Genomic DNA, 23,503 nt, shown 5'->3' on the forward strand with positions numbered 1-23,503 from the left:
TTTTAATTGTTGTGGTAGGTACATTGCAGCATTTACAAAGTTCTTATAATTTATCAAATACATCATACTTGAATTCACCTTTCATCTTCCAGCTCTCTAGGCTCCCTGTTCTAACAGAGCTAAGAGTTAGGGACCAAAAACTCAACTCGATCACTCATTCCTTGCTTATAATCCTTCCAGGCTTCTGACAGATCTCATCATGAAATCCCAACTCCTAAATATTTTGATTAAACTGCTTTCATTCGTGCACTTTCCTCAGGTTTCAGTCAGACCATACTTCTTCCAGAAAACTACTGCTGATCAGCACCATCTTGAATTCAGAATTAAGTACACTGCTCTGGGATCACAAGGCACCCTGTACATACTTGCGTATCACACAGTCAACTTCTAGTGAGGAATCAAAGTGTTAATTTACTCTATACTTGAATACCCAGTCCACCCATCAGCACAGTTCCAATGCACTACTCTCTACTTCCAAATCAATACTGGTATGTTATATTCTGCCTGCCATCCTCTTCACAGACCATTAGATTCTTGTAAGCTTTTGCCCCCTTGTCTTTGAATCAAGGGCACTTAGGATCATCCTCGATAAATAGTAAGCAATTGATTATTGACTGGTGAGTGAGTGAATGAAAGAATGAACATAATGAGGTACCTTTGGATTTTTATATTCTCTTGCTGGTTTCCAATTATAAGGCAGTGGTCAGGGGCTCAAGGGAGCAATCCAGCAAAGAATTCATGCCTCACAAACATTCAGGATATTAGAATGGTATTGCAATTGAACTGGTTTGACTTGTCCTTTGCCTATAGGTTAACAACCAAGTCACCAACTATATTTTGGTTTAACTTTTTTCATCTTACAAAGTAACTGTTGTACTACTTTCTTTGATAACTGGCTTCTCTCCTTCAACCTTTACAGACAAATATGTTTGAGCAACACCATTCCGCAGCTCTTTCAAAGGACTTTCATGTACGTTGCTTTCTTTAACCATGATAACATCACCAAGGTAGAGAGAATTAATAATTCCACACCTTGCACTTGACACAGTCCATTTTAAAAACCTTCCCTATTCTCCACAGGAATGGGAAATCCTCATGGGACTATCAGAAGAGACAAAACACAAGTTGAGAATCTGTGTAGACTTGTGAGAACCAATGATGCAGATCTTTTATACAGTGATCCTTGGAAATCAGTTTATTTGTTTTGCCATTTCTTCAGTAAGTCTAGTTAAATCTGGAATGTAAACAGACTGCCTTACAGTATGCAGGTAAGATGTTTTGCACTATATTTAATTTCCCTCCCCCCCCAAAAAAAAAAATCACCTGATTATATAAACATTCAATAACCAAAAACCAGGCCATTGTCTGGATCTCAATGATCCTTCCTTCCATTTCAGATTCAATGATGAGAGCTATATTCTCTCCCAAAAGGCCAAATTAGCAAATTACTAGGTTTTGGTTTTAAAAGGCTGGGCACAGTGTACACACCTGTAATCCCAGCTTCTCATGAAATGGTGACAGGAGTAGCATGGTCCAAGACTAGCCAAGATAAAAGTTAGCAGGACCCTGTCTCCAAAACAAGCAGGTATGGTTGTTGATACTTTTAGTCCCGGCTACATGGGAGGTAGAAATAGGAGGATCACAGTCTGAGACCAGCTGGGGCAAAAGCATGAGACCCTATCTGTAAAACAAAATAAAAGCAACAGGACTCAGAGTGATGAAAGGCAAGATTTTAAAACCAGAGAAATTATCTGTTCTTTTCTCCAGCAAGCATTCTATTGATCTATCCATTAATGAAACTTTTCCTCCATGTGTACTGTGTGCTCAGCCTATAAGAATGAGGCAGTTCTTGCCTGAGGAGCTTACTGTCTAGTCAGAAGGAAAAGTAAACCAAATTACAAAGACCACCAATTGTCATTGTGTATTTAATCAGAGACAACCCATAAACAAAACCAAAACATCCAACTTATCAATGATAAATTAAAAGATTATCTCTTGATATGACCAAAAACAAACAAAAAAACACCTTCATTCTATGGGAGTCATAGAGGATTCTATAAAACAGGAAGTATCTCTAGCAAATCTAAAATACTTGATTTACCAAAACTTAGTCCCTAGATTTTGGGTTAAAATTCTTATTATGCATACCAAAACATCTCTACATATCCTAAGAAAACATCCAGTTTCATCCTAAGAAACAAAAGCTATCACTGTCCAATCAAAATCTCTCTCTGTGGCTCTGGAGATGCAGTTTGGTGGTACAGCACTTGTCTATCCCTGAGTTTGGTCCTTAGTACTGTAAAAAAAAAAAAAGACTCAGACTTAAATTTTAGTTTTCTCTTGGACCTAACCAAATAAATCTTTTCCTCATGAAAATCCTTCTTCCTGTAGGATGTGCTGGAGGCAAAGGAAAACTAACAGCTTCTTGGCTGTTTCCTCCACTTACTGAAATGGAAATCATTTCAATCTGAAGTTCAGTTCAGATAAATGTGCATACATTTTCAAGGTCTGAACTGCAATAGTTCCCTTGTAAAAATCTTCCTATCCACATGTTTTCAAATGATTTTGCTATTGCTCAGAAAAATATACAAGGGAATCTTTTTATTACAAAAGTCCTGGAGTGTTTCCTCAACACGGTGCAAGTCCCAGTGAACCAAACAAAGTCACTGAGGGCTCACAGGTTTTATTACAATGAAACTTTTAAACAGAGACACACAATGCTGATATTTCTCTTAATGGATCAAGTTCCTTTTACTTTCGATGTCTTTAAAGTCACTTACCTCTCACAATGTATGACAAAATCATAGACATTGATAAAAATCTACCAATGCACTAATTCTATAACTGGAGAAAGAGTAGTCTAGCAAGGTTAAATGAAGCGGATTCAGAAAAATAGCCTTCTATTCCAAACTGGATATTCTTTTTTACTATGTTACATTTCCATTTTGAAAAATACTGGTTGAATAATTTATCAATTTTAGCCTCGTAAATAAAGCAACCAATCCAGCAGTTGAATGCAGCTGGAAAAGTTACAAACATTTTCAATTTCTTTTCTCTATTCTCTTGAATTCTCTCCAAGAGAATTCAATGGCTTTCATCATCATTTCTTCAATGAAAGTACTCATGTGACCTTCCACATTGCTAATTATGATTGGCTAATTCTCCATCCTCCTTTTAATTAATCAATTAGGCCTTCTCCCTTGAAAACTTTCTTCTCTTGCCTTCCAGGATAATACACTATCTTCCTCCCTGACTTCAATTTCTCTGGCTGTTCCGCTGCTTGATCCTCATTTCTCTGGCTAAGCATCAAAGTGTCCCAGAAGCGGTCCTCAGACTTTCCTCTTCCCCATGTACAGTCAGTCACTCAGGGGTCTCATCTAGTCTGATGTTCCTAAATGCCACCTACACATATGCCTTTGAATCCCAAATTTATATCTCTCACTCATATGTCTGTCCTTGAACCCTAATCTCATATATCCAGCTGCCTTATTCCATCTCCACCTGTCACATTTATTGTAAAAAGCCAAAGCACCATCAGCTTTCTGATCTCAGCTCCCAACTTCTTCCTATAACTCACTGTGTTCCAGACTCTGTGGTCTTCTCACTATTCGTGAACAGATCAGGATGCTCTTTCATTAACTGTTCACCTTCCACAACAGTCTTTCCTCAGAAATCCTCACTTCCCCATCCCTCACCCCCTTCAAGTCTTTATTCAAATGAGATCTTATCTTTTGGTACCTTCTCCAACCACTATATTTTAAATTCCAATACTCTCAATGTGTGCCAAACTCTCCAAACCGTGTTTCATAGCAATGATCACTATCAAATATATCACGTGCATTTAAATTACTTTCTCTATTGCCTGTGCCCCCCTTTCTCCAATAGAATGTAAACTCCATGAGTACAGTAGTTTTTGTCTGTTTCATTATTCCCTTTTGTACCCCAGTGCCTAAAGCAATGCCTAAAACATAACAGGTGGGTGAATGAAGATGCAGAATGGTATAAGATATCCAGGGAAGAAAGTGGAACACATAATAGTAAAAGAGAAGAAAGAAGAAAAGATTGCTTTCTTGTAAAGCACCTCATTAAAACACACACTGTTCTTTGCTTTTTGTCTCTGGTATCCACCTTGCAGAAAAGAGGCAAAATAAAGACACAGAATAACAAAAGGAGCTCAAGTCAAGAAAGACTATCAACCCTCCCCAGAGAAAAATAGGCAAAATAAAGACACAGAATAACAAAAGGAGCCGATGTCAAGAAAAACTATTGACCCTCCCCAGAGTTGTGTTCTGAGAAAGGCAGGAAATATACAAGTGCTACGAAAACACAGCAAAAATTAAAACATAAGATTCCAAAAGTTTCACGATAGCATGTTGATGAAGATAAAAGACAGCTGGACGCCAGTGGCTCAAGCCTGTAATCCCAGCTACTATGGAGGCAGAGATCAGGAGGATCACATTTCAAAGCCAGGCAAACAGTTCATGAAAACCTATCTCAAAAAAACCCTTCACAAAAAATGGCTGGTGGAGTGGCGCAAGGTGAAAGGTTCATGCCTCAGTACCAAAAAAAAAAAAAAAAAAGTAAAAGAAAAAGAAAAAGAAAAAAAAGATATGGAGAAACTAGAACTCTTCATACATTGCTGATGGGAATATAAATTGGCTTTGACTATATAGTTTGGTAGTTCCAACAATTAAACATAGTTACCATGGCCAGCAATTACTGTACTAAGTATGCACCCAAGAGAAATGAAAACATGTAGACACAAAAACTTGTGCATGGATATGTAACAGCATTATATGTAATAGATAGAAACAACACAAATATCCATCAGACTGATGGATAAGCAAAACATGGCATATTGTACAACAGAATATTATTTGACCATAAAAAAAGAATGTAACATGTAACTGATACATATTACAACATGAATGACATGAGAACATTACATTGAAGTAAAGAAGCCAGTCACAAAAGATATGATTCTACTCATATTAAAGTTCAGAACAGGAAAATCTAAAGACAGAAAAGCAGACCAGTGGTTGCTTAGGGCTGAGCAGAGGACAATAGGAGGTAGGGGAGTGGGGGCTAGGGGACTGAAAGCCAAAGGGTACAAGATTTCTTTTTGAGGTGAGGAACGTGAAATTGACTATGGTGATGTTTTCACCTATCTTAGAATAGAGTAGAATTCACTGAAATTATATATTGTAAATGGGTGAATTGTACAGTAAGGGAATTACGCATGAGTAAAGCTGTTAGAAATTAATACACCAAATATGATTGGGGAAGTGGAAAACTTCTTTATCCTGGTTAATTAGCATCAGAAGGCTGGGTTCCCTTTCCATGATCTCTGGCCACCTCCTTCTACGCCCCTGTCACTAGCTGTCCAGCACTGCCTTCCTACATGTACATATTCTGAATGGTTTTGTCACTTCATTGCCATCATGTGAAACATTCTTCCTTCTCTATGTCTATGTCCTCCCATGTAGTTTAAATGCACCACCACCCCTGCAAACGCACACCTTGCCCCAAACTGTAATTCACAGCTTCAAAACAGCCATCTGCAAAGGCCTAAAGGATTTCTTCCAAAAGCCCTAGACCACATCCTAGAACTTATTTATCCCCTATTTCATCTAGCTAAATGTGGTAGCAGGTGTCAGTAGGACATAAGCACTCAAGGTCATTAATATACTTAATTAAATTAAGTTCTATACATTACTTCTTCCCATGTCAATTGTTTCATCCAACCATAAAAACATGTGTTAAGACTAATGAAAAACAGCCATATGTAAAACAGAGAATCATAAAATGTTATAATTAAAAGTGATCTTAGATATGTTCAAATTCAGTTCTCTTATTTGTTATGTGAGGACACTAATTAGCTAAAAAGGTAATTTTCTAATGTCACTAGGTAAAATAGGCAATCTCCATCCAATGCCCTTCACAATCCAACCTGATCACCAACTACAAGACAACCAAAAACTCTTAACAATTATACACACAAGAGGCAGAGAGAAAATATAACATAAAAATAATAATTCAATCCATTAAAGTGAATACTAAGTTAAAGGTTAATAGTATGCTTTAACTTTCATTTCTCTAGCTTCAAAAATATTTTTAAGTCTTATAGATAACATAAACCCTGGTCACTCTTCTCTACTTTGAATCACAACAGTAATAGAATCAATAATTGTGTTATCTATACAATGTATTTTGTAAACCCATTTTAAATTAATGACTTTCTCATATAATTTAATTCAAAATGCTCTGGTTTGATTTGTCAACTGTTATTAGCATGCTAAGTTTCCCCCACTTTGAATCTTGACTGCTATGCTACAGGAAAGACATCTACAGCCACATGAAAACGTTCCCACTTGGTAGCACCTGGAAGACAAAACACCACAACACAATGTGTGACAATTTTCATAGTGCTTCAAAATATCACAATAGCCCAGTGTCCACTTAAGACTTAAAGCAGATTTTGTATTTTGTTTCCAGCAATATAATTTCAGAAGACTTTTTTGGAGACAAGCAAATTGTGTGTTAATTAGAAGAAGTTTTTACTTTAGGTTTTAGCCAACTTCAGATTCATCCCTATAGAAGAAATATAATTAAGCTCTTCCAAAACAACAAAATTCTCAAACTGTATCACAATCGGCACCTTGACATTTTATAAGTCAAAGCATCATAACATCTGAGGTGTCTAAGTAATCTCAGTAAAGGACCATCCAGATCTGTATTCAAATATCAAGAACATCTCATGTTTAATGTTTAATCAATGTAGCCATTACTAATGTATGTGTACATCCAAGAAGAGTAGACTAGCTTATTCTTCTTGTCATTCAACGAACACACAAATCCCAGTGTTCGTTTCCCTCTAAATTTATCCCAGCCTCATCTTCTTAAATAGCTGAAACTTACCACATTTAATAACAAGCAATAATTTGAACTCAGACATTTGCCAAGTGTGCAAAGAAAGAATGTGAGATTGTCAACACCATGCTCTTGTTGTGAAGGAAGAATTTCAAAACCAGGAAAAATGTGGGGGAACAGTGGGAGGGGCCTTTTAAGAAACCCCTGCTTTATTTCTTCAACTGGGCAGCAACTTGTGTAAATGAAACTCAGATGGACACTAGACAGCAAGCCCCAGGGCTCCCCCTGTAACACTACCCTCAGCCCTGACAATGAGGGCTCCTATAGCCTCACAGAGAGGTGCTACTTTAAAAGAGAAACTGAAAAAAAGTAAACAGGACCACATTACAGGGTTTCACTATGAAACCCATAGCTTTAATGCATGAAATAAAGTTTTTGCTTCAACTACCTTTAAAGAGCACAGACATACCAAATTATATGCATGTCTACTACATGCACTTGGACATAGTGTTTACACCCACCCGTGAGTCTAACTGATGACAACCTGGTGCAAACATGAAATGATTCAGTTAAGCAATGAATTGCTTCCCTCTTTTATTCTCATGCCTTCAGCCCCTCTCCCCCTCTTTCCCTCTCCCCCACCAGCTACTACTTACAAGCTTCCCTGTGTGTCCCACAACAGGTCTGTCCCTCTATGTGAGTTATCCTCAATGTCTTTCATCCTAACATTCAGTTAGCATTGCTCCTGAATGCCATGGTCAAGTCTTCCTTCTCAAACATTCTTTAGCTCTAAAACACAAGCCAGTTAACTCTGATGTTGTTGTGAAGACGCTGGGATCTGGTTTTCATAAGGTCCCATTTCCAGGTTTGGGCACCAGTGTTCAAGTCCCCTAAACCAGTCATCCGCTCCAAGGCTGAGACTTAAGGGTGTATCAGAGAGCAAACCCAGATGCAAGCCAGCAAGCAATTCTTTGTTACAACTGTATTCAGCTGCACATTTTTTTTAAATGCCTTTGAAACTCTGACAATAAAACAGTTCCCCAGCATAAACAAGAATATAATCACGAGTCATAACAAATACAGAGAGAATAACTATTCCCTTACCTGGATCATGGAAAGGCACCAAGGCAAAGTTGAAAAGAGGTCTCTTGGGTCTTCTCAAAGACGTCTCCAAGATTTTGGAAGCCCCTTCAATAACCTGAACCAGATCGTCATACATGGAGCCAGTCACATCGAACACAAAAGCCAGGGTGGAAGCCCCCTCGGGGATGTCCTCTGCGCTGGTCTCCGACTGGGGGCCCGCATCCCGAGCTAGGGAGGCATACAGCAGTGCCGAGAGGAACACCGTGCGGACAACTTCCCGGGAGATCATTTTGGTTTTTTGTTTTTTTTTTTTAGCTTTTTTCCCCCCGTGAGCGTCTAAGCGCCGTGCTTCGTCCTCCTCAACAGGAACGCACGGACTCTCGCAGTTGAGGGGGCAGAAAGTCTGGGGCTGCGACTCAACTGGGACGATCGCCGCCGCAGCGCAGCGCAGGGATGCGGCGGCTTTTGTCCCGGCGGGAGCGCGGGCGGGCGGGCTCGGCGTGTCCTCCGGGCTGCTAGGGGCCCGCGGGCCGGGCGCGGCGTGCGGCGCGGGGTGGGCAGCGCGCGGGGTCCATGCCCCGGGGCAGCTCTGAGCCTGCGGCACGGCCCGGTCCGCCGCGCTCCCGGGCGCTGCTCTCCGCTGGGCCGGCGACTGGGGCGCCGACTCTCCAGGCTCGCAACTTGCTCGCCAGCCCGAGGGGCGGGTCAGCGGGGCTCGGCCGCGCCTCCTGATTGGCCTGCTGCCCCCCCTCCGCAGCTCTGGCCACGCCCCCTTGCCCCTCCTCCGGATTCTAGGGTCCAGGGAGCGCGCACGGGGTTGGCAACTCGGCTATCACCCGCTCCGCTCCTAACCTGCAAAAGCCCAGGGTAAACAAGGGCTTTCAAGAATGTGTGGCAAACTGAGGGACACTGCCCTAACCAGTACCAAGAGTTCTGTCTTTTATACCATGGGCAACGCTACTGCGGACAACTTCTTTCATAAGTCCCCCCAGAAGTCAAGATGCTCCAGCCCAGCCAGAAAGAGGGGGGAGTTGGAAAAGTGGCTCCCGGGGCTGCAGCCACACTGTCACTCTTTGATCTCCTGGAGGATTGTGGAAGGGTGGGGCAAGAAGCAAGAGGAAGAGGAAGAGAAAGGGGCTGTGGAGGGAATGGGAGAGACAACAAGGCATGGGAGAGTCCCTGAGAGAAGGAAGTTGGGTGTCAACACTGGATAGAAGAAGTAAGGATGGGGAGGGGGGAAGGAGAAGGGAATGGGGAAAGAATGAGACATATTGAAATTCAAATTAAAAAGAAACCCGATTTGCTAAATGCCATTATCAAAATTCACATTCGCATCCTCTGTAAAGCGGGTGGGGAAGAATAATCATTTCACACCTCCTCCTGTACAAGCATGTGTCAGAAAAAGATCTATTAAAAAGTGGGGTGTCCCCCACTATGGCATTTTCTTGCCAATAAATAAGGAAGCCTCAGCCTGGAAAACACTACAGTGTTTTCCCGTGTTGCAATTATTATATACATTAACCGCACTAATAACAGATTTAAGACGGTAAGCGAAGAAAGTCAGCCATGAGCTAACGATTCTTTGCTTCATTTTAATAGAAGCGTATTTCTTTCCTGGAAAAGTTGTCTGGATGCAAGCATTCAAAGTGCAAATAGGCATCTTGATTGAACGTTTGGATGTGTGTTAGACCACCCATCAGACAGCAGGCAGTCTGTGGAAGAGCCAGCTCCCTGGAGCCTTTTATACTCTGCGACTGTCTTCTCTTTCAGACCCAGCAGCTGTGGGACCTGAGTTTATGATACCTATAAGTCATGTCACTTAAAGGAAGCAGACAGGCCATTTGGGTTGAGTGGGAATATGAGAGGAGAGGGAGCACATACTTCCTTTCAAGTAGTATTTAGAGAATGTTAAATGGTATTTGAGTAGTCCATTCCTTTGTTTATTTAAAAAGGATTGCATTCCAGGTCAAAGAGACCTGAGCTATTCCAGGTGCACAAGGGAGGTCCAGGACCCCCGTGATTTAGAGTTCAGAATCAGATAGGATGGGTTCAAAGCCCAGCTATGACACTTAAAAAACTGTGACATTCAGCAAGTTAGCTAACTTCTTTGTGACTTCTTTTATTCACTTGTATGTGGAAAAAATGGTAACACTTACCTAATAGGATTCAATGATCTATAAATTTCCCAATGCAATTAGGCAAGTTGTTTGATAGTGTTGCTCAGGTCTTTTATATCCTTCCTGATTTCTGTCCACTGTGATCAGTTACTGAGAATGTACTGAAATCTCTGACTATACTTACAGATTTGTCTGTATCTTCATATAGTTCCATGAGGTTTACTTCATGGGTTTTGCAGCTCTGTAATCAGATGCAATTGGTATTATGTCCTCCTGATTGACTAACAACTTTATCATTGTGAAGCTACCTTCATTTTATCTGGAAGTATTATTGTTCTGAAATATAGTTTGATAGTAACATAGTCACTCCATCTTTCCTTTGATTAGTATTAGCGTGATACTTGATTTTCTATCCTTTCTAAACCTATTTGTATCATTGTAAATCAAGTATATTTCTTGTAGTCACCATACAATTGAGCCTTGCTTTTTTTTATTCAGTGTAACAATCTACCTTTTAATAAATGTGTGTAGCCTGTGTATATTCAATGTGATTAAGGGCATGATTGGATTTAAATCAGTCATCCTGCTATTTGTTTATTTTTCCTCCCTATCCTTTGTTTCTTTTTTTCCCTATTTTTCTGTCTTCTTTTGGTTGATTTTTTTTATTACTATATCTTCATTACTAGCTTATTAGCTATTATTTTATGCTAGTGGTTGCTTTAGGGTTTATAGTATACACTTTAAATCCATCAGTTTTCCTTCATATACTATTATACCACTTCATGTAAAAGATTGGGGCTATAAATGTAACTCAGAGGTAGAGCACCTACCTAGCATGCAGGAAGCCCTGGGTTTGATCCCAGCACTACAAAAAAAGTTTGAAGAACCTTAGATAGTATACTTCTATTTCTTCCCTCTTGAACTGTTTTTGCTTTTATTGTCATCTATTTTACTTTACATTTTTAAGACTGCCATTACATCAGTGTTTTTTAAGTTGTCAGTTTTTTGTTTGGTTGTGGTTTTTTGTTTTGGGGAGTTTTTTTGGCAGCACTAGGCTTTGTGCTTGCTAGGCAGGCTCCACTTGAGCCTCCAGCCTGTCAGTTAACTTTTAAAGAGATCTAAACATAAGAAAAAATAATAATAAACATGTTTACTCACATTTCTGAGCAGTTTGTTCCTTTGTATAGACAGATTTCTGCGTGATGTTCTTTTACTTCTCCCTAAAAGAATCGTGTATTTCCTATAGTGCAGTTCACTTTTCTGTATTTTGAAAGTCTGTATTTCACCTTTATTTTTTAAATGTTACCTTTTTGTTTGATTATTTGGCTAAGTAAAGAATTCTAAGTTGACAGGTCTTTATTTTTCTCTCAGTACTTTCTTTCACTGTCTTCTTGTTTGTATCTTTGTTGCTCTATTTGAACTGTGTCTTCTTTCTCTTGATGCTTTAAAGAGTTTTCTTTTTAGCCAGGCATGGTGGGACATGCCCATAATCCCAGCTATTCAGGAGGCAGAGGCAGGAGAATCATGAGTTCAAGGCCAGCACAGGTAAAATTAGTGAGACCCTATCTCATACAAATAAGAAGGCTGGGAGCAAGGTTCAAGTGTTAGAGCACTTGCCTGGCATGAACGAGATCCTAGGTTCTAAAAACAAAACATTTTCTTTTTGTCACTGTTTTTAAGCAATTTGATTATGATATGTCCTGTTAATGTTCCCCTCTTTTTTCCTGTACTTTGGAGTTTTTTGAGCTTCTTCCATCTCCTTTCGTCAAATTTGGAAATTTTAAGACATTATTCATCCAAATTTCTCTTTCTGTCTCCTACCACGGCTTCTCTCTGGGAACCTGAATTCAACATGTATGTGGGTCACTTGAATTTTTTCCACAGTTCACTGATACTCTGCTCATTTTTTTTTTAATTATTGTCTTTTCGCACTGGATTTCAGTTTTGATGGTTTCCATAGCTATTTCTTCAAGTTCTCTAATCTTTCCTTCTCTACTGTCTAATTTGCCAGTTGTCCCCAAAAGTATATTTTTTGTCTCAGACACAATAGTTTTCAGCTCTAGACATCCAGTTTGCATTCTTTTCATATCTTCAGTCCCTCATTTTAAGCGTACGAAGACATGGAATTCAGTTATTTCAGGATTCAGCTTTGGAAGTTTAAATCCATTTCTATATGCATCAGAGAGAGACTCTTTTATTTGGTGTTTGTTTATTGGTCTTGAGTAGCTACTATGGTTTGAATCTTGAATGTCCCTCAAAGGTCAAAAAGTTGAAGACTTAGTCCCCGCCCTATGTTGCTATTGGTAGATTGTGGAACATTCAACTAGTGGAAGGACACTAGTTAGGTCACTGGGAGTTTGCACTTGAAGGAGATTTGGGGGCCCAGGCTCCTTCCTGTTTTTCTCACACTTTCCAGATCCCATGAGGTGAGCAGTTTCCTGCAATGATACATTGTCTCCCACACACTTAAGCAACACACATCTGAGCAGGGAGTGAAACCTCCCAAACTGTGAGCCAAAGTAAAACTTTTTTTTTTTTAATAAGTTGATTGTCTCAAGTATTTTGTTAAAATGACTAAAAGCTAACTAGTTTCCCTACCATCCTGAAATAAGTGGGCGGTAAACCTTAAGAATGTGTTGACTGTTCACAAGACACTGTGGTAGGGAAAAAGGGTGACAAAGAAAAGAGTATTTAATGTTTAAAAGGTATTTTTACATACATATATGTTTATGTGGAAATATATTTATACCTTCCCTAAGTTCAAATTTATGTCTCCATTATAATCTCCTGTAATTAATGATGCATGACTTGAGACACAACAGAGACCTGCATGGATGCTCTCACTCCTTTCAATAAAGTCTGATCTCTGTTTAAAAGCAGCTTGTGGAGATAAGGTGGCCCCCTGGTGAGAAATCCCATCTACACTTTAGAGTAACTGGATACTGGAAGTATATTTTGGCAACAGTCATCTGAAAATGTAAGTTGGGAGAAAGTGATTGAGTTAGGAAAAGGGCACAGCCCAAGATGAGGCTAGGAATGATTGGAACAAAAAAACAAACAAAACCAGTGATGTTTAAGTCAGAGTATTTTCCTGAAATGAGGCATCCTAGTGCTTTTCCTGTTTTATTATTAAAAATTCTCTATAGAGGTGGAAGAAACACTGATCTGTGAATCTAATCTTGCTTTAGTGAATAATTGTTTCAGTTCTGTCACTTGCCAACAGATCACACTAAAAATCTTCTAAAACTATTTCTGTTGTGACATTCTCTGACAGTCTCACCCATAGTTCCCAGAAAGCAGAAAAGAGGGCCTGAGCTGTGACTCCAGGTGAGCAGGGAAAGGAAGTTGGGGAAATGAAGCAGGGAAGAAGGGAGAGCCAAGTTAGACATGTCATATTAAGTTGGCCATTGCTGTAAGCTACTGGTTACTCAAACCCACAAAACTGTCTGAAAACCCTATGTCAAGCGTTGAGAGACTGTTCTTGAAGGAGAAAGAGGCGTGGATAGAACAAAGAGGGGAAGTGCCTACCCATTGGATCCCATCCCCACTGGTAAAGGCTTACCCCACAGAACATAACCAGACATTTTTGGATTCCACATCCATGGATCTATTTGCCTGGCATTCTGTACCAAGATATCAACAGACAAATCCAGGGCAGACAAGAGACACATAGGATTGGTCCATCAGGATGCTGTCAGGGTACACCTGTGGGAAGTTGTTCAAACCCTAGGTAAAACTCTTTGCTGAGTCAGAAGAAACCACGAAGATATGAAGTCGTGAATAAAGGTGTCCAATAAACTAAACTAATCCAAGAATTCTTGGGTATTATCCAATATTACCCCTTATTTGACAGATAGAGAAATTGAAACCCATTAAAATCATATGGTTAATAATTTAAATCTAGATTGTCTGTCTCTGAGTCCAAAACTCTGTTTAGTCATTTACTTATTCATTCCTCAAGAAATTTACTAAACATGTATTATTTGTACATGAATTTTGCTAAGTAATACGGAAAGAAATTCATTCTCTGCCCTTAAGACACTTATAGTCAAATAGGCAAAGAAAACAGTATAACAATGCTTTGAAAGATGAAATCTAGCATTCTAAAATAAAAGCAGCAGCAATGTCACAGCAATAATAACATTAACAACATTCTAAGGAAACTGAGACTTCAGAGTTTAAGCAATTTGTCCAGGGTCAATGTTAGAGAGGAGAGTCAGCACTTGAACTCAAGCTACCTGACTCCATAGCCTGTGCTCTTCACTGCTTTGCAGACCTGACCTCTGGCTGCAAGTTATGATGACATGAATTAAAATAATAGTTTGCATAATACAAAGAGAAACTATGAATGCAATATCAAAATTACTTGGTAGTTTTCAGTTGTCTTTTACGAAAATAGCTACATAGATAGCTCCAAACAAACATAAGCCACAGACAATCTTGAAAGGCTCTGGGGACAGAGACACAGACAAAAGCAAAAAGTAAAGAACTTAGTTTACAGGGAAATGATCCCTGTCCTTCACGTGTCTTGCACGGTGCCAGGGACAGAGGATGTAAGTGGAGAAGGAGGGGTCTTCTCTGGAGGTTACGTACACAGTGATACACTTTCAGAGACATGTAGCAGATAGATGGTGGGACATTGCCAGCTTCTGGCTAGCAATCACCAAGTTAGCCTCAAGAGTCTCTTTACCTAGATTCTCAGTAACGTTATGTGAGCCATATGAGAAGATAAGTTTTGTTTGTTGGTTTGTTTTTTAAGAAGTCCAACACATTGACGACAAAGCCAATATAAAAATCCTCTCTCCAGTTTTCTCCTTTGAACTTCTACCTGCTGTGGAGAAGATAAGACTGCCTGCTGGTTAAGTATTTTAAGTGATCCTGTAATTGGAAGCATTCATCGCACTGGGCCTCAAAAAGCTGAGCTCAGAAATACATTGACTTAATTAGGGTTGAGAAAATGATTGCTAGAAAAGGGTAAGAAACTTGCTATTAGCATGGAATTAAAAGTGGAGTACTTTCGCATCAACTACACTGATTATACTTAGCACTGTTATCACACAAGAAAAAATTAAAGTTAGATTTGCTCTTCTCTTGTCCTCCTTAAAAAGGCAATAAAAGGACAGAAAGCCATCATGCTCTAGATGGAAAATTAGTCACATCAAATATTCTCTCATACTAATCAAGTTATAAGTCTGGAATTGGCTTATATAAAACAGATGTTTACATTCTTATTCTCCTCTGGTACTAAAGTCAGGAGAACAAAGCAGAGAGTAACTATGTCATTTGGCGTGCTTTGGGGAATGTAACACTCTCCTTGTACTGTTTTTTTTAATGAAGCCATGGAGTCTGTGGTCAGTGAGAGGGATGGCCAAAAGGGGGGAAGGCACCAGGGGTCTAGTCTTCCACTCCTTATATAGACAAGATTCCTTTCTTCTGTAATGGAACAGGAAGTGTGCTGCCTAAGGAATAGAGAATTGGCTCACAGCAGGAGGGAGGACTCAGGCAGCAAGTGACTGGTGGCTTTTCCAAAAGTCCCCTCCCTTTTGGTTCAGCTGGTGCCACAGTTCTCTAGGGCTTGTGTTTGGATTGTGATCTTCTCTGTAAGGACCTCAGCTATCCGTCCTCTCTACCCCAAAGTAAAGACCAGTAGACCTACAGGCTCTTCTCATGCCATTTCAGGGAGAGTCTTATAAAGTCTAATTGAATGTTTAATAAGGAAGAGAAACTTGAACCAAGAATGCCCCTACTTCATTTAAAAAAAAAAAAGTTGAAGCAATTAAAATTTGTTCTCAATGACCCATCTTAGAATGTCTTCTCAAATACCCCTTCTCACAGGTAGCTATTGTCCTCATAAAGTCAGGGCCCAGGCCACTCTCACATCTGTTCTTTTCCACTACTAATTCAAAAGCTGGAAAGAATTTTAAGGATTTTTCTACTTCAGGGCTGCCATCATTTGGATTTGATATGTCCCCAAAAGGCCATGTGTTGAGAGCTTGATTGTCAGCCAGTGGTGCTATTGGGAGGTGATAGAACCTTTATTGGGAGGTGAGGCCTAGTGGAAGGAAATTAGGTCATTGGGTACATGCCCTTGAAGGGGATATTGGGAAACTGACCCCACCTTTCTCTCTCTTTCCTTCCCAGCAACCATAAGGTGGACAGCCTCCTCTGTGTGCTGTTACCATGAGGTACTGTGCTTCACAGGCCCAAAGCAACAGGACCAGGTGACAGTGAACTGAAACTTCTGAACCCATCAGCTAAAAGTAAGTTTTTTCTTCCTATTAGGTTGATTATCTCAGGTATTTTTTCCACAGTAACAGAGAGCTAAAACAAGGATCTTCATTTAACAGAGAGAAAATTAAAGTTCAGGTAGGGATTTATCCAAGATCTCACAGAAAACATTTGAAGTAGGGCAGGAAGTATATTTTGGACTTGTAATTATCATTCCTCCACTTTACCAGATGTACTAGCTAAGATTTATTGAGAACTTGCTATGCCCGGGGCACTCTTTTTAGAGCCTTTTATATATTAACATATTTAACCAAACTTTAATCTTTATTCCAAAACTATATGGTAGTCAGTATATAATATAAGTTCACTAAACAGGAAAGTGAAGACGAGCTTCACACAAAGAGATTAGGTAATCGGTTCAAGTTCTCACAGCTCACCTTCTCCTTTTTATTATTATTCTCTTTTTGCCTCTAGCCCATTTTACAGTAAAACTGAAAAATTTTATTAGTAACATTTTGAAATATACAATTACCATGTATTACAATTTCATTAATATGAAACATCTATCTTAGTGACATTTTCAGGAGAAAATGATACTACTGTTTTGATTTCTTTTGCTTGGTGAATTATCCATGAAATATTTTCAGACCTTCAATGGCCCTTTCCTTTCCCTGCCTTTTTTTTGAGCTTTCTTTCTCATTAGTTACAAATTCAAACTAATTGTATATTTTTCCCACACTGCTATGAGTTCCTGCAGAATAAGTGCTGTGTTTTATTCATATTTATACAGTTGGAATTCAATAAAATCTCCCTAATGAATTGCCAAGTTCATTATGATTAATAATAATGACAGCAGCTGCTACTCGAGTATTTTAAACATATTCTTAGCATGTAAGGATAGTCATGTATCCAAGCACATTTTATATTCACAGTCTTGTAAGATAAGTATTTCTATAACCATTTCAAACATGAGCAAACTAGACTCGGAAGAATGTGGACAGGCAGGAGTAAAACCCAAGTCTTTAAAGAATCTTCCCAATATAATCTGTAGCTGCCATGCAAAATAACTTTATTATTAGCTTAAATGTGATATTCCTATAAAAACAAATGCTCTGTAGAGAAAGTTAATCATTCTAAGGCCAAAAGTAAGTGTTTAGTAACCATCTTGTTTAGGTGAAACACCATTACTTACCTCCAGGTAAGTAATCAAAGTGCGTAAGTGAGGGCCATTTAGCAGAATATACCTAAAAATGAAATCTCTTAAAAGCAAAGATTTGATTTGAAGCTATATCTAGCTACTTATCTTTTTATTAGGAGGAACTATCCATTAGTGCCTGTGACTAGTTTCTATTAAACATAGGGTCTAGTAAGAAGGGAAGATCAATAATGTAACATGAACTTACTTATATAGATTAAAGTATAAAAAGTTATTAGAGGCAGATGGAAAAAATTTATCCAGGTGGTAGGTGTAATCCACTTTCTATTTCGCTTTTATTCAATTTTTTTAAAAAAGAAAATAAAACCTTTTTCCTTTTGCAGACCTCTTTCCCATGTCTTTAAAATAGTGATTTTCTTAGACTAAGGATTTAATTATGTGTGCAAAAATTCCAGAACTCAGGGAGGAAAAGGAGCTTTGAATACAGAAAAACACTACAATTCTAGACAGCTGGGAATCTGGCCTCATTTTAAAGAACAGAAGAAACTCTAACTTCTTATCTTTCATTCCAGCATACGGTAACTCTTTATCAGAATAGTTTGCCTTATATTTCTTCTAATGTAATTTAAGACGCTTTCTTCTTGCTCTGTTTTCAGAAAAACTGCAGCTGGTCACAACCTTCCACATAGTTTTCCCATATCATTTAATGGAAGGAGGAAGGTGTTGGCTTCAATAATAATAAACTGGATCCACGCCTACTGCCATTCCTTCTTTTTTTTTTAGGAACTCAATCCTATTTAAATCACATTAATCAAAAGATGGTGAATAATTCCAGGTGTCTCTAAAGAAATAGGGTCATATATCATGAAAGACAGTCTTCCCTTTTTCCCTCCTGTTTATTGTCAGCCCATACTCAGTTAAAAAGCAAGATTTTTAAAGTAAAAAAGTCTCCAGAAAGCTAGAATGATCCTGTGGTGATGGGTTAGAGTTTGAATTATCAGTATGAGCTCAAGTTTGACTTAATACAGATACAAATAGACATGCATATACAGATTAGTATACTTATATATGTCCTTACTTTGTCATCTGAGAAGGCCCAATAGCAGAGAGCACACCCAGTGCCCATATCTTGGTTTCTAATGCCAAGATTTTATTTCCAATAGTAGGAACCAGGACTCCTTAGAAAAATGGTTGATTCTAAAGGTGGTATGGGAAATACACATACAACACGAGCCTGGAGTACCTTATGGGGTCATAAATGGAAAAAATACAAGAAAAAAATGTAAAGATCTCACATACAGTAATGGGAGATGTCAAAGGGACACAGGTGCCAGTTATAAGACCTCCCAGTGACCAAAGCAAATAACACAGCTTTAAATTATAACTCAAAGTATAAAATAGATACCTTGAGCACGTAAGGATATAAATAAGTAATTGAAATACATAAGAAAATAAAGGAGAATAGACAAATTTCTCACATGAAGAATTCCAAATGCATGAAGCAGATACTCCCTGCTCAAAGAGATGAAGGATAAATAGCAATCCCTTAAGTGTGGACTGCACATAGTGACTTTCTACCAAAGAATACAGTAAAAAACACAGGGAAGAATAGCTTTACAGAGGAGAAATTTGGCAAACAATATCTTTAACAGATGATCCAGATTGACATCAACAGTGATAGTATATACTCCATAACATTGATTCAGCTACACATAATCAAACCCTTAATCAAGAAAGACACTACATGACAGGGATCACCACGTACCTATCAGTACTAACACTGAATGTTAATGGACTAAATTCCCCCATTAAAAGACACTGATTGGCAAACTGGATGAAAAAGGAAGATCCAACAATCTGCTGCCTACAGGAGACCCACCTCATCAACAGAAATAAGCACTGGCTGAGAGTGAAAGGCTGGAAGAAGATCTACCAAGCCAATGGTCCCCAAAACAGGCAGGAGTAGCCATACTTATCTCGGACAAAGTAGACTTCAAACCTACTTTGATCAAACGAGATAAAGAAGGACACTCCATACTAATAAAAGGGGAAATACACCAAAAGGAAATAACAATTGTCAACCTATATGCACCCAATGTCAATGCACCCAATTTCATCAAACATACTCTGAAGGACCTAAAAACATATAAGAACTCCAACACAGTGATAATGGGAGACCTTAATACTCCCCTATCACCAACAGATAGGTCATCCAAACAAAAAATTAATAAAGAAATCCTAGAACTAAATCACATCATAGATCAAATGGACCTAGCTGATGTCTACAGAATATTTCATCCAACTTCTGCACAATACACATTCTTCTCAGCAGCCCATAGAACCTTCTCCAAAATTGATCTTATCTTAGGTAACAAAGCAAGCCTCAGCAAATATAAGAAAATAGAAATAATCCCATGCATTCTATCTGACCACAATGCATTAAAACTAGAAATTGACAACAAAACCAACAGTAAAAAACATGCAAACAATTGGAAGCTGAACAACACATTGCTCAATGACGAATGGGTCATCAATGAAATAAAAGAGAAAATTAAAAGGTTCCTAGAAGTTAATGAAAATGAAAACATGACCTACCAGAACCTATGTGACACAGCGAAGGCAGTCCTAAGAGGAAAGTTTATAGCCATGAGTGCATATATTAAAAGGACAGAAAGAACTCAAATCAATGACCTAATACTACAGCTCAAACTCCTAGAAAACCAAGAACAATCATATCCCAAAACAAGCAGAAGAAATAGTTAAAATAAGGACTGAAATAATTGAAATAGAAACAACAACAAAAAAAACCATAGAAAGAATCAATGAAACAAAAAGCTGGTTCTTTGAAAAAATAAATAAGATTGATAGACCCCTGGCAAACCTGACTAAAATGAGGAGAGAAAAAAACCCAAATCAGTAAAATCAGAAATGCAAAAGGGGAGATTGAACAACAAACACCACAGAAATCCAGGAAATCATCATAGACTTTGAGAGCCTTTACTCTAATAAATTTGAAAATCCTGAAGAAATGGACAAATTTCTAGAAACTTACAACCACCCAAAACTGAACCAAGAAGATATTAATCACCTGAATAGATCTATAACACAAAAAGAAATTGAAGCAACAATCAAGAGCCTCCCAAAAAAGAAAAGTCCAGGACCTGATGGATTCACTGCTGAATATTATCAGATGTTTAAAGCAGAACTAATACCAACTCTTCTTAAACTGTTCCATGAAATAGAAAAGGAAGGAACACTGCCTAACTCATTTTGTGAAGCCAATATTACTCTCATCCCAAAACCAGACAAAGAGACCTCCAAAAAGAAGAACTATAGGCCAATTTCCTTCATGAATATCGAAGCAAAAATCCTTAATAAAATAATGGCAAACCGAATCTAACAACACATCAGAAAAATCATACATCATGACCAAGTCAGCTTCATCCCAGGGATGCAGGTGTGGTTCAACATACACAAATCTATAAATGTAATACAGCGCATCAATAGAAGCAAAGACAAAAGCCACTTGATCATCTCAATAAATACAGAAAAAGCCTTTGACAAAATCTAACACCACTTCATGATAAAAGCTCTAAGAGAACTAGGAATAGAAGGAATGTACCTCAACATTGTAAAAGCTATATATGACAAACCTACAGCCAACATCATACTTAATAGTGAAAAACTGAACCATTCCCCCTAAAATCAGGACTGAGACAAGGATGCCCACTATCCCCACTCCTATTCAACATATTACTGGAATTTCTAGCCAGAGCAATTAGGCAAGAAGAAGAAATAAAAGGAATACAAATAGGTAAAGAAACTGTCAAAATATCCTTATTTGCAGATGATATGATCCTATACCTTAAAGACCCAAAACTCTTAAACACCATAAACAGCTACAGTAAGGTGGCAGGATACAAAATCAACCTACAAAAATCATTAGTTTTTCTATACACCAACAATGAACAAACTGAGAAGGAATATATGGAAACAATTCCATTCACAATAGCCTCAAAAAAAAATCAAATACCTAGGAGTAAACTTAACAAAGGATGTGAATGAACTCTACAAGAATTACAAACTCCTGAAGAAAGAGCTCGAGGAAGACTACAGAAGATGGAAAGATCCCACGTGCTCATGGATCAGTAGAATCAACATAGTGAAAATGGCTATGCTACCAAAAACAATCTACATATTTAATGCAATTACTATCAAAATCCCAATGACTTTCATTACAGAGACTGAAAAAAATCTACTCTAAAGTTCATTTGGAAACACAAGAGACCACGAATAGCCAAGGCAATACTCATTAAAAAGAGCAATGCTGGAGGTATCACAATACCCAACTTCAAACTATATTACAAAGCAATAGCAATAAAAACAGCATAGTAGTGGCACAAAAGCAGACATGAAGACGAGTGGAACAGAATAGAAGATCCAGATATGAAGCCACACAACTACACCCATCTCATTTTTGACAAAGGTGCCAAAGACATATGATGGAGAAAAGACAGCTTCTTCAACAAATGTTGCTGGGAAAAGTGGTTACCTATCTGTAAGAAAGTGAAACTAGATCTGTGCCTGTCACCCTGTACTAGTATCAACTCAAAATGGATCAAGGACCTAAATATCAGACCTGAAACTCTGAAGTTACTACAGAAAGGATCAGGAAACACTCTGGAACAAATAGGTATAAGCAAAGACTTCCTCAATAGAACCCCAGAAGCCCAGCAACTAAGAAAAAGAATGGACTTTCTTTTTTAAAAAAGGACTTCATAAAATTAAAAAGCTTCTGCACAATAAAAGAAATGGTCTCTAAACTGAAAAGACCACCCAAAGAGTGGGAGAAAATATTCACCAGCTATACATCAGACAAGGAACTGATAACCAGAATATACAAGGAACTTAAGAAACTAAACTCTCCTAAAATCAATGAACCAATTAAAAAATGGGCAACTGAACTAAACAGAACCTTCTCAAAAGAAGAAATTCAAATGGCCAAAAAACACATGAAAAAATGCTCACCATCTCTGGCCATAAAGGAAATGCAAAAAAACCACACCATGATTCCACCTCACCCGTTAGAATAGCCATCATCAAAAACACCACCAACAACATGTGTTGGCAAGGATGTAGGGAAAAAGAACACTCCACTCATACACTTCTGGTGGGAATGCAAGCTGGTGCAACCACTCTGGAAAAAAATTTGGAGACGTCTTAAAAATCTTAACATAGACCTGTATTAACCCCGCAAGGAACCTGAGCAGAGGCAAAGCAAGTTCTACTCTAACTGACTCTGGTGAGAGAACTTTACTGAGATTCAATGGTTGAATTCCAGCAGAATCCTTCCTTTTGTCCCCAAGTTAACTCCCGGCACTCCAGTACATAATGTGCTTTTCTGTTTTAAAGCATCTCCACAAATTTCTTTTGTGGAGACTTCTAGGCTGGCTTAAACACTGAGAATCAAGAGTGCACAAAAAGATGTTTCTTCCTTCTGTGTCTGTACTTTATACCTTAAGGTTGATTTTCTAATGTACAGTGAACTATTGGAGGCATTAAAACTCATCCAGTTACCCCAGAGGGCATTCCTGAATGCCAAATATTTATCTACATGCTGAAGCCAAGTATACAATTAGAAACATACTTAACAGATATTGAAAAAATGGAACATTATGCCGACTAATTCAAACTACCAATATGGCATCCTATGTGACAAAATAATACTAATACTATAACTATGCACCAAATAGACAAAATAAGATTTAAAAAATACCTAGCAGAAGCATAGTAACTCACAATTTTTATTACCTCTCTCAGAAGTCAGTCTTTTAAAATCACAGCTTGAGTTTTTCTGACTTTAGTTCTGTCAAGTAGCTTATTGAATTCAACCAATTGATAAATAATATTTTAATTTTCCTAATTTTATTTTTCACAAATCCAGTCTATCTAAACATCTTTACCAATGATAAGTAAGCACCAAAACCCTCCAGTGGAAAGCTAGGTAATAGAATTTATTTTTTACTAATGCTATGGAGAGTAAGCTCTC

General features: G+C 38.3%; 1 protein-coding gene across 5 annotated transcripts in view; it reads right to left on the reverse strand.

The window, feature by feature from the left end:
- Hmcn1 (hemicentin 1) overlaps positions 1-8,482 on the reverse strand; it is a 441,079-nt gene extending 432,597 nt beyond the window's left edge. For all 5 annotated transcript variants that reach the window (XM_074047247.1, XM_074047248.1, XM_074047249.1 and 2 more), the window contains exon 1: positions 7,975-8,482. In XM_074047247.1, the coding sequence (XP_073903348.1) occupies positions 7,975-8,242 (268 nt within the window). In that variant the 5' untranslated portion in view covers positions 8,243-8,482. The remainder of the gene's footprint in view (positions 1-7,974) is intronic.
- Between the last annotated feature and the right edge of the window lie 15,021 nt (positions 8,483-23,503).

Source organism: Castor canadensis, chromosome 11, assembly GCF_047511655.1.
Source record: "Castor canadensis chromosome 11, mCasCan1.hap1v2, whole genome shotgun sequence".
Classification (NCBI taxonomy): Eukaryota; Metazoa; Chordata; class Mammalia; order Rodentia; family Castoridae; genus Castor; species Castor canadensis.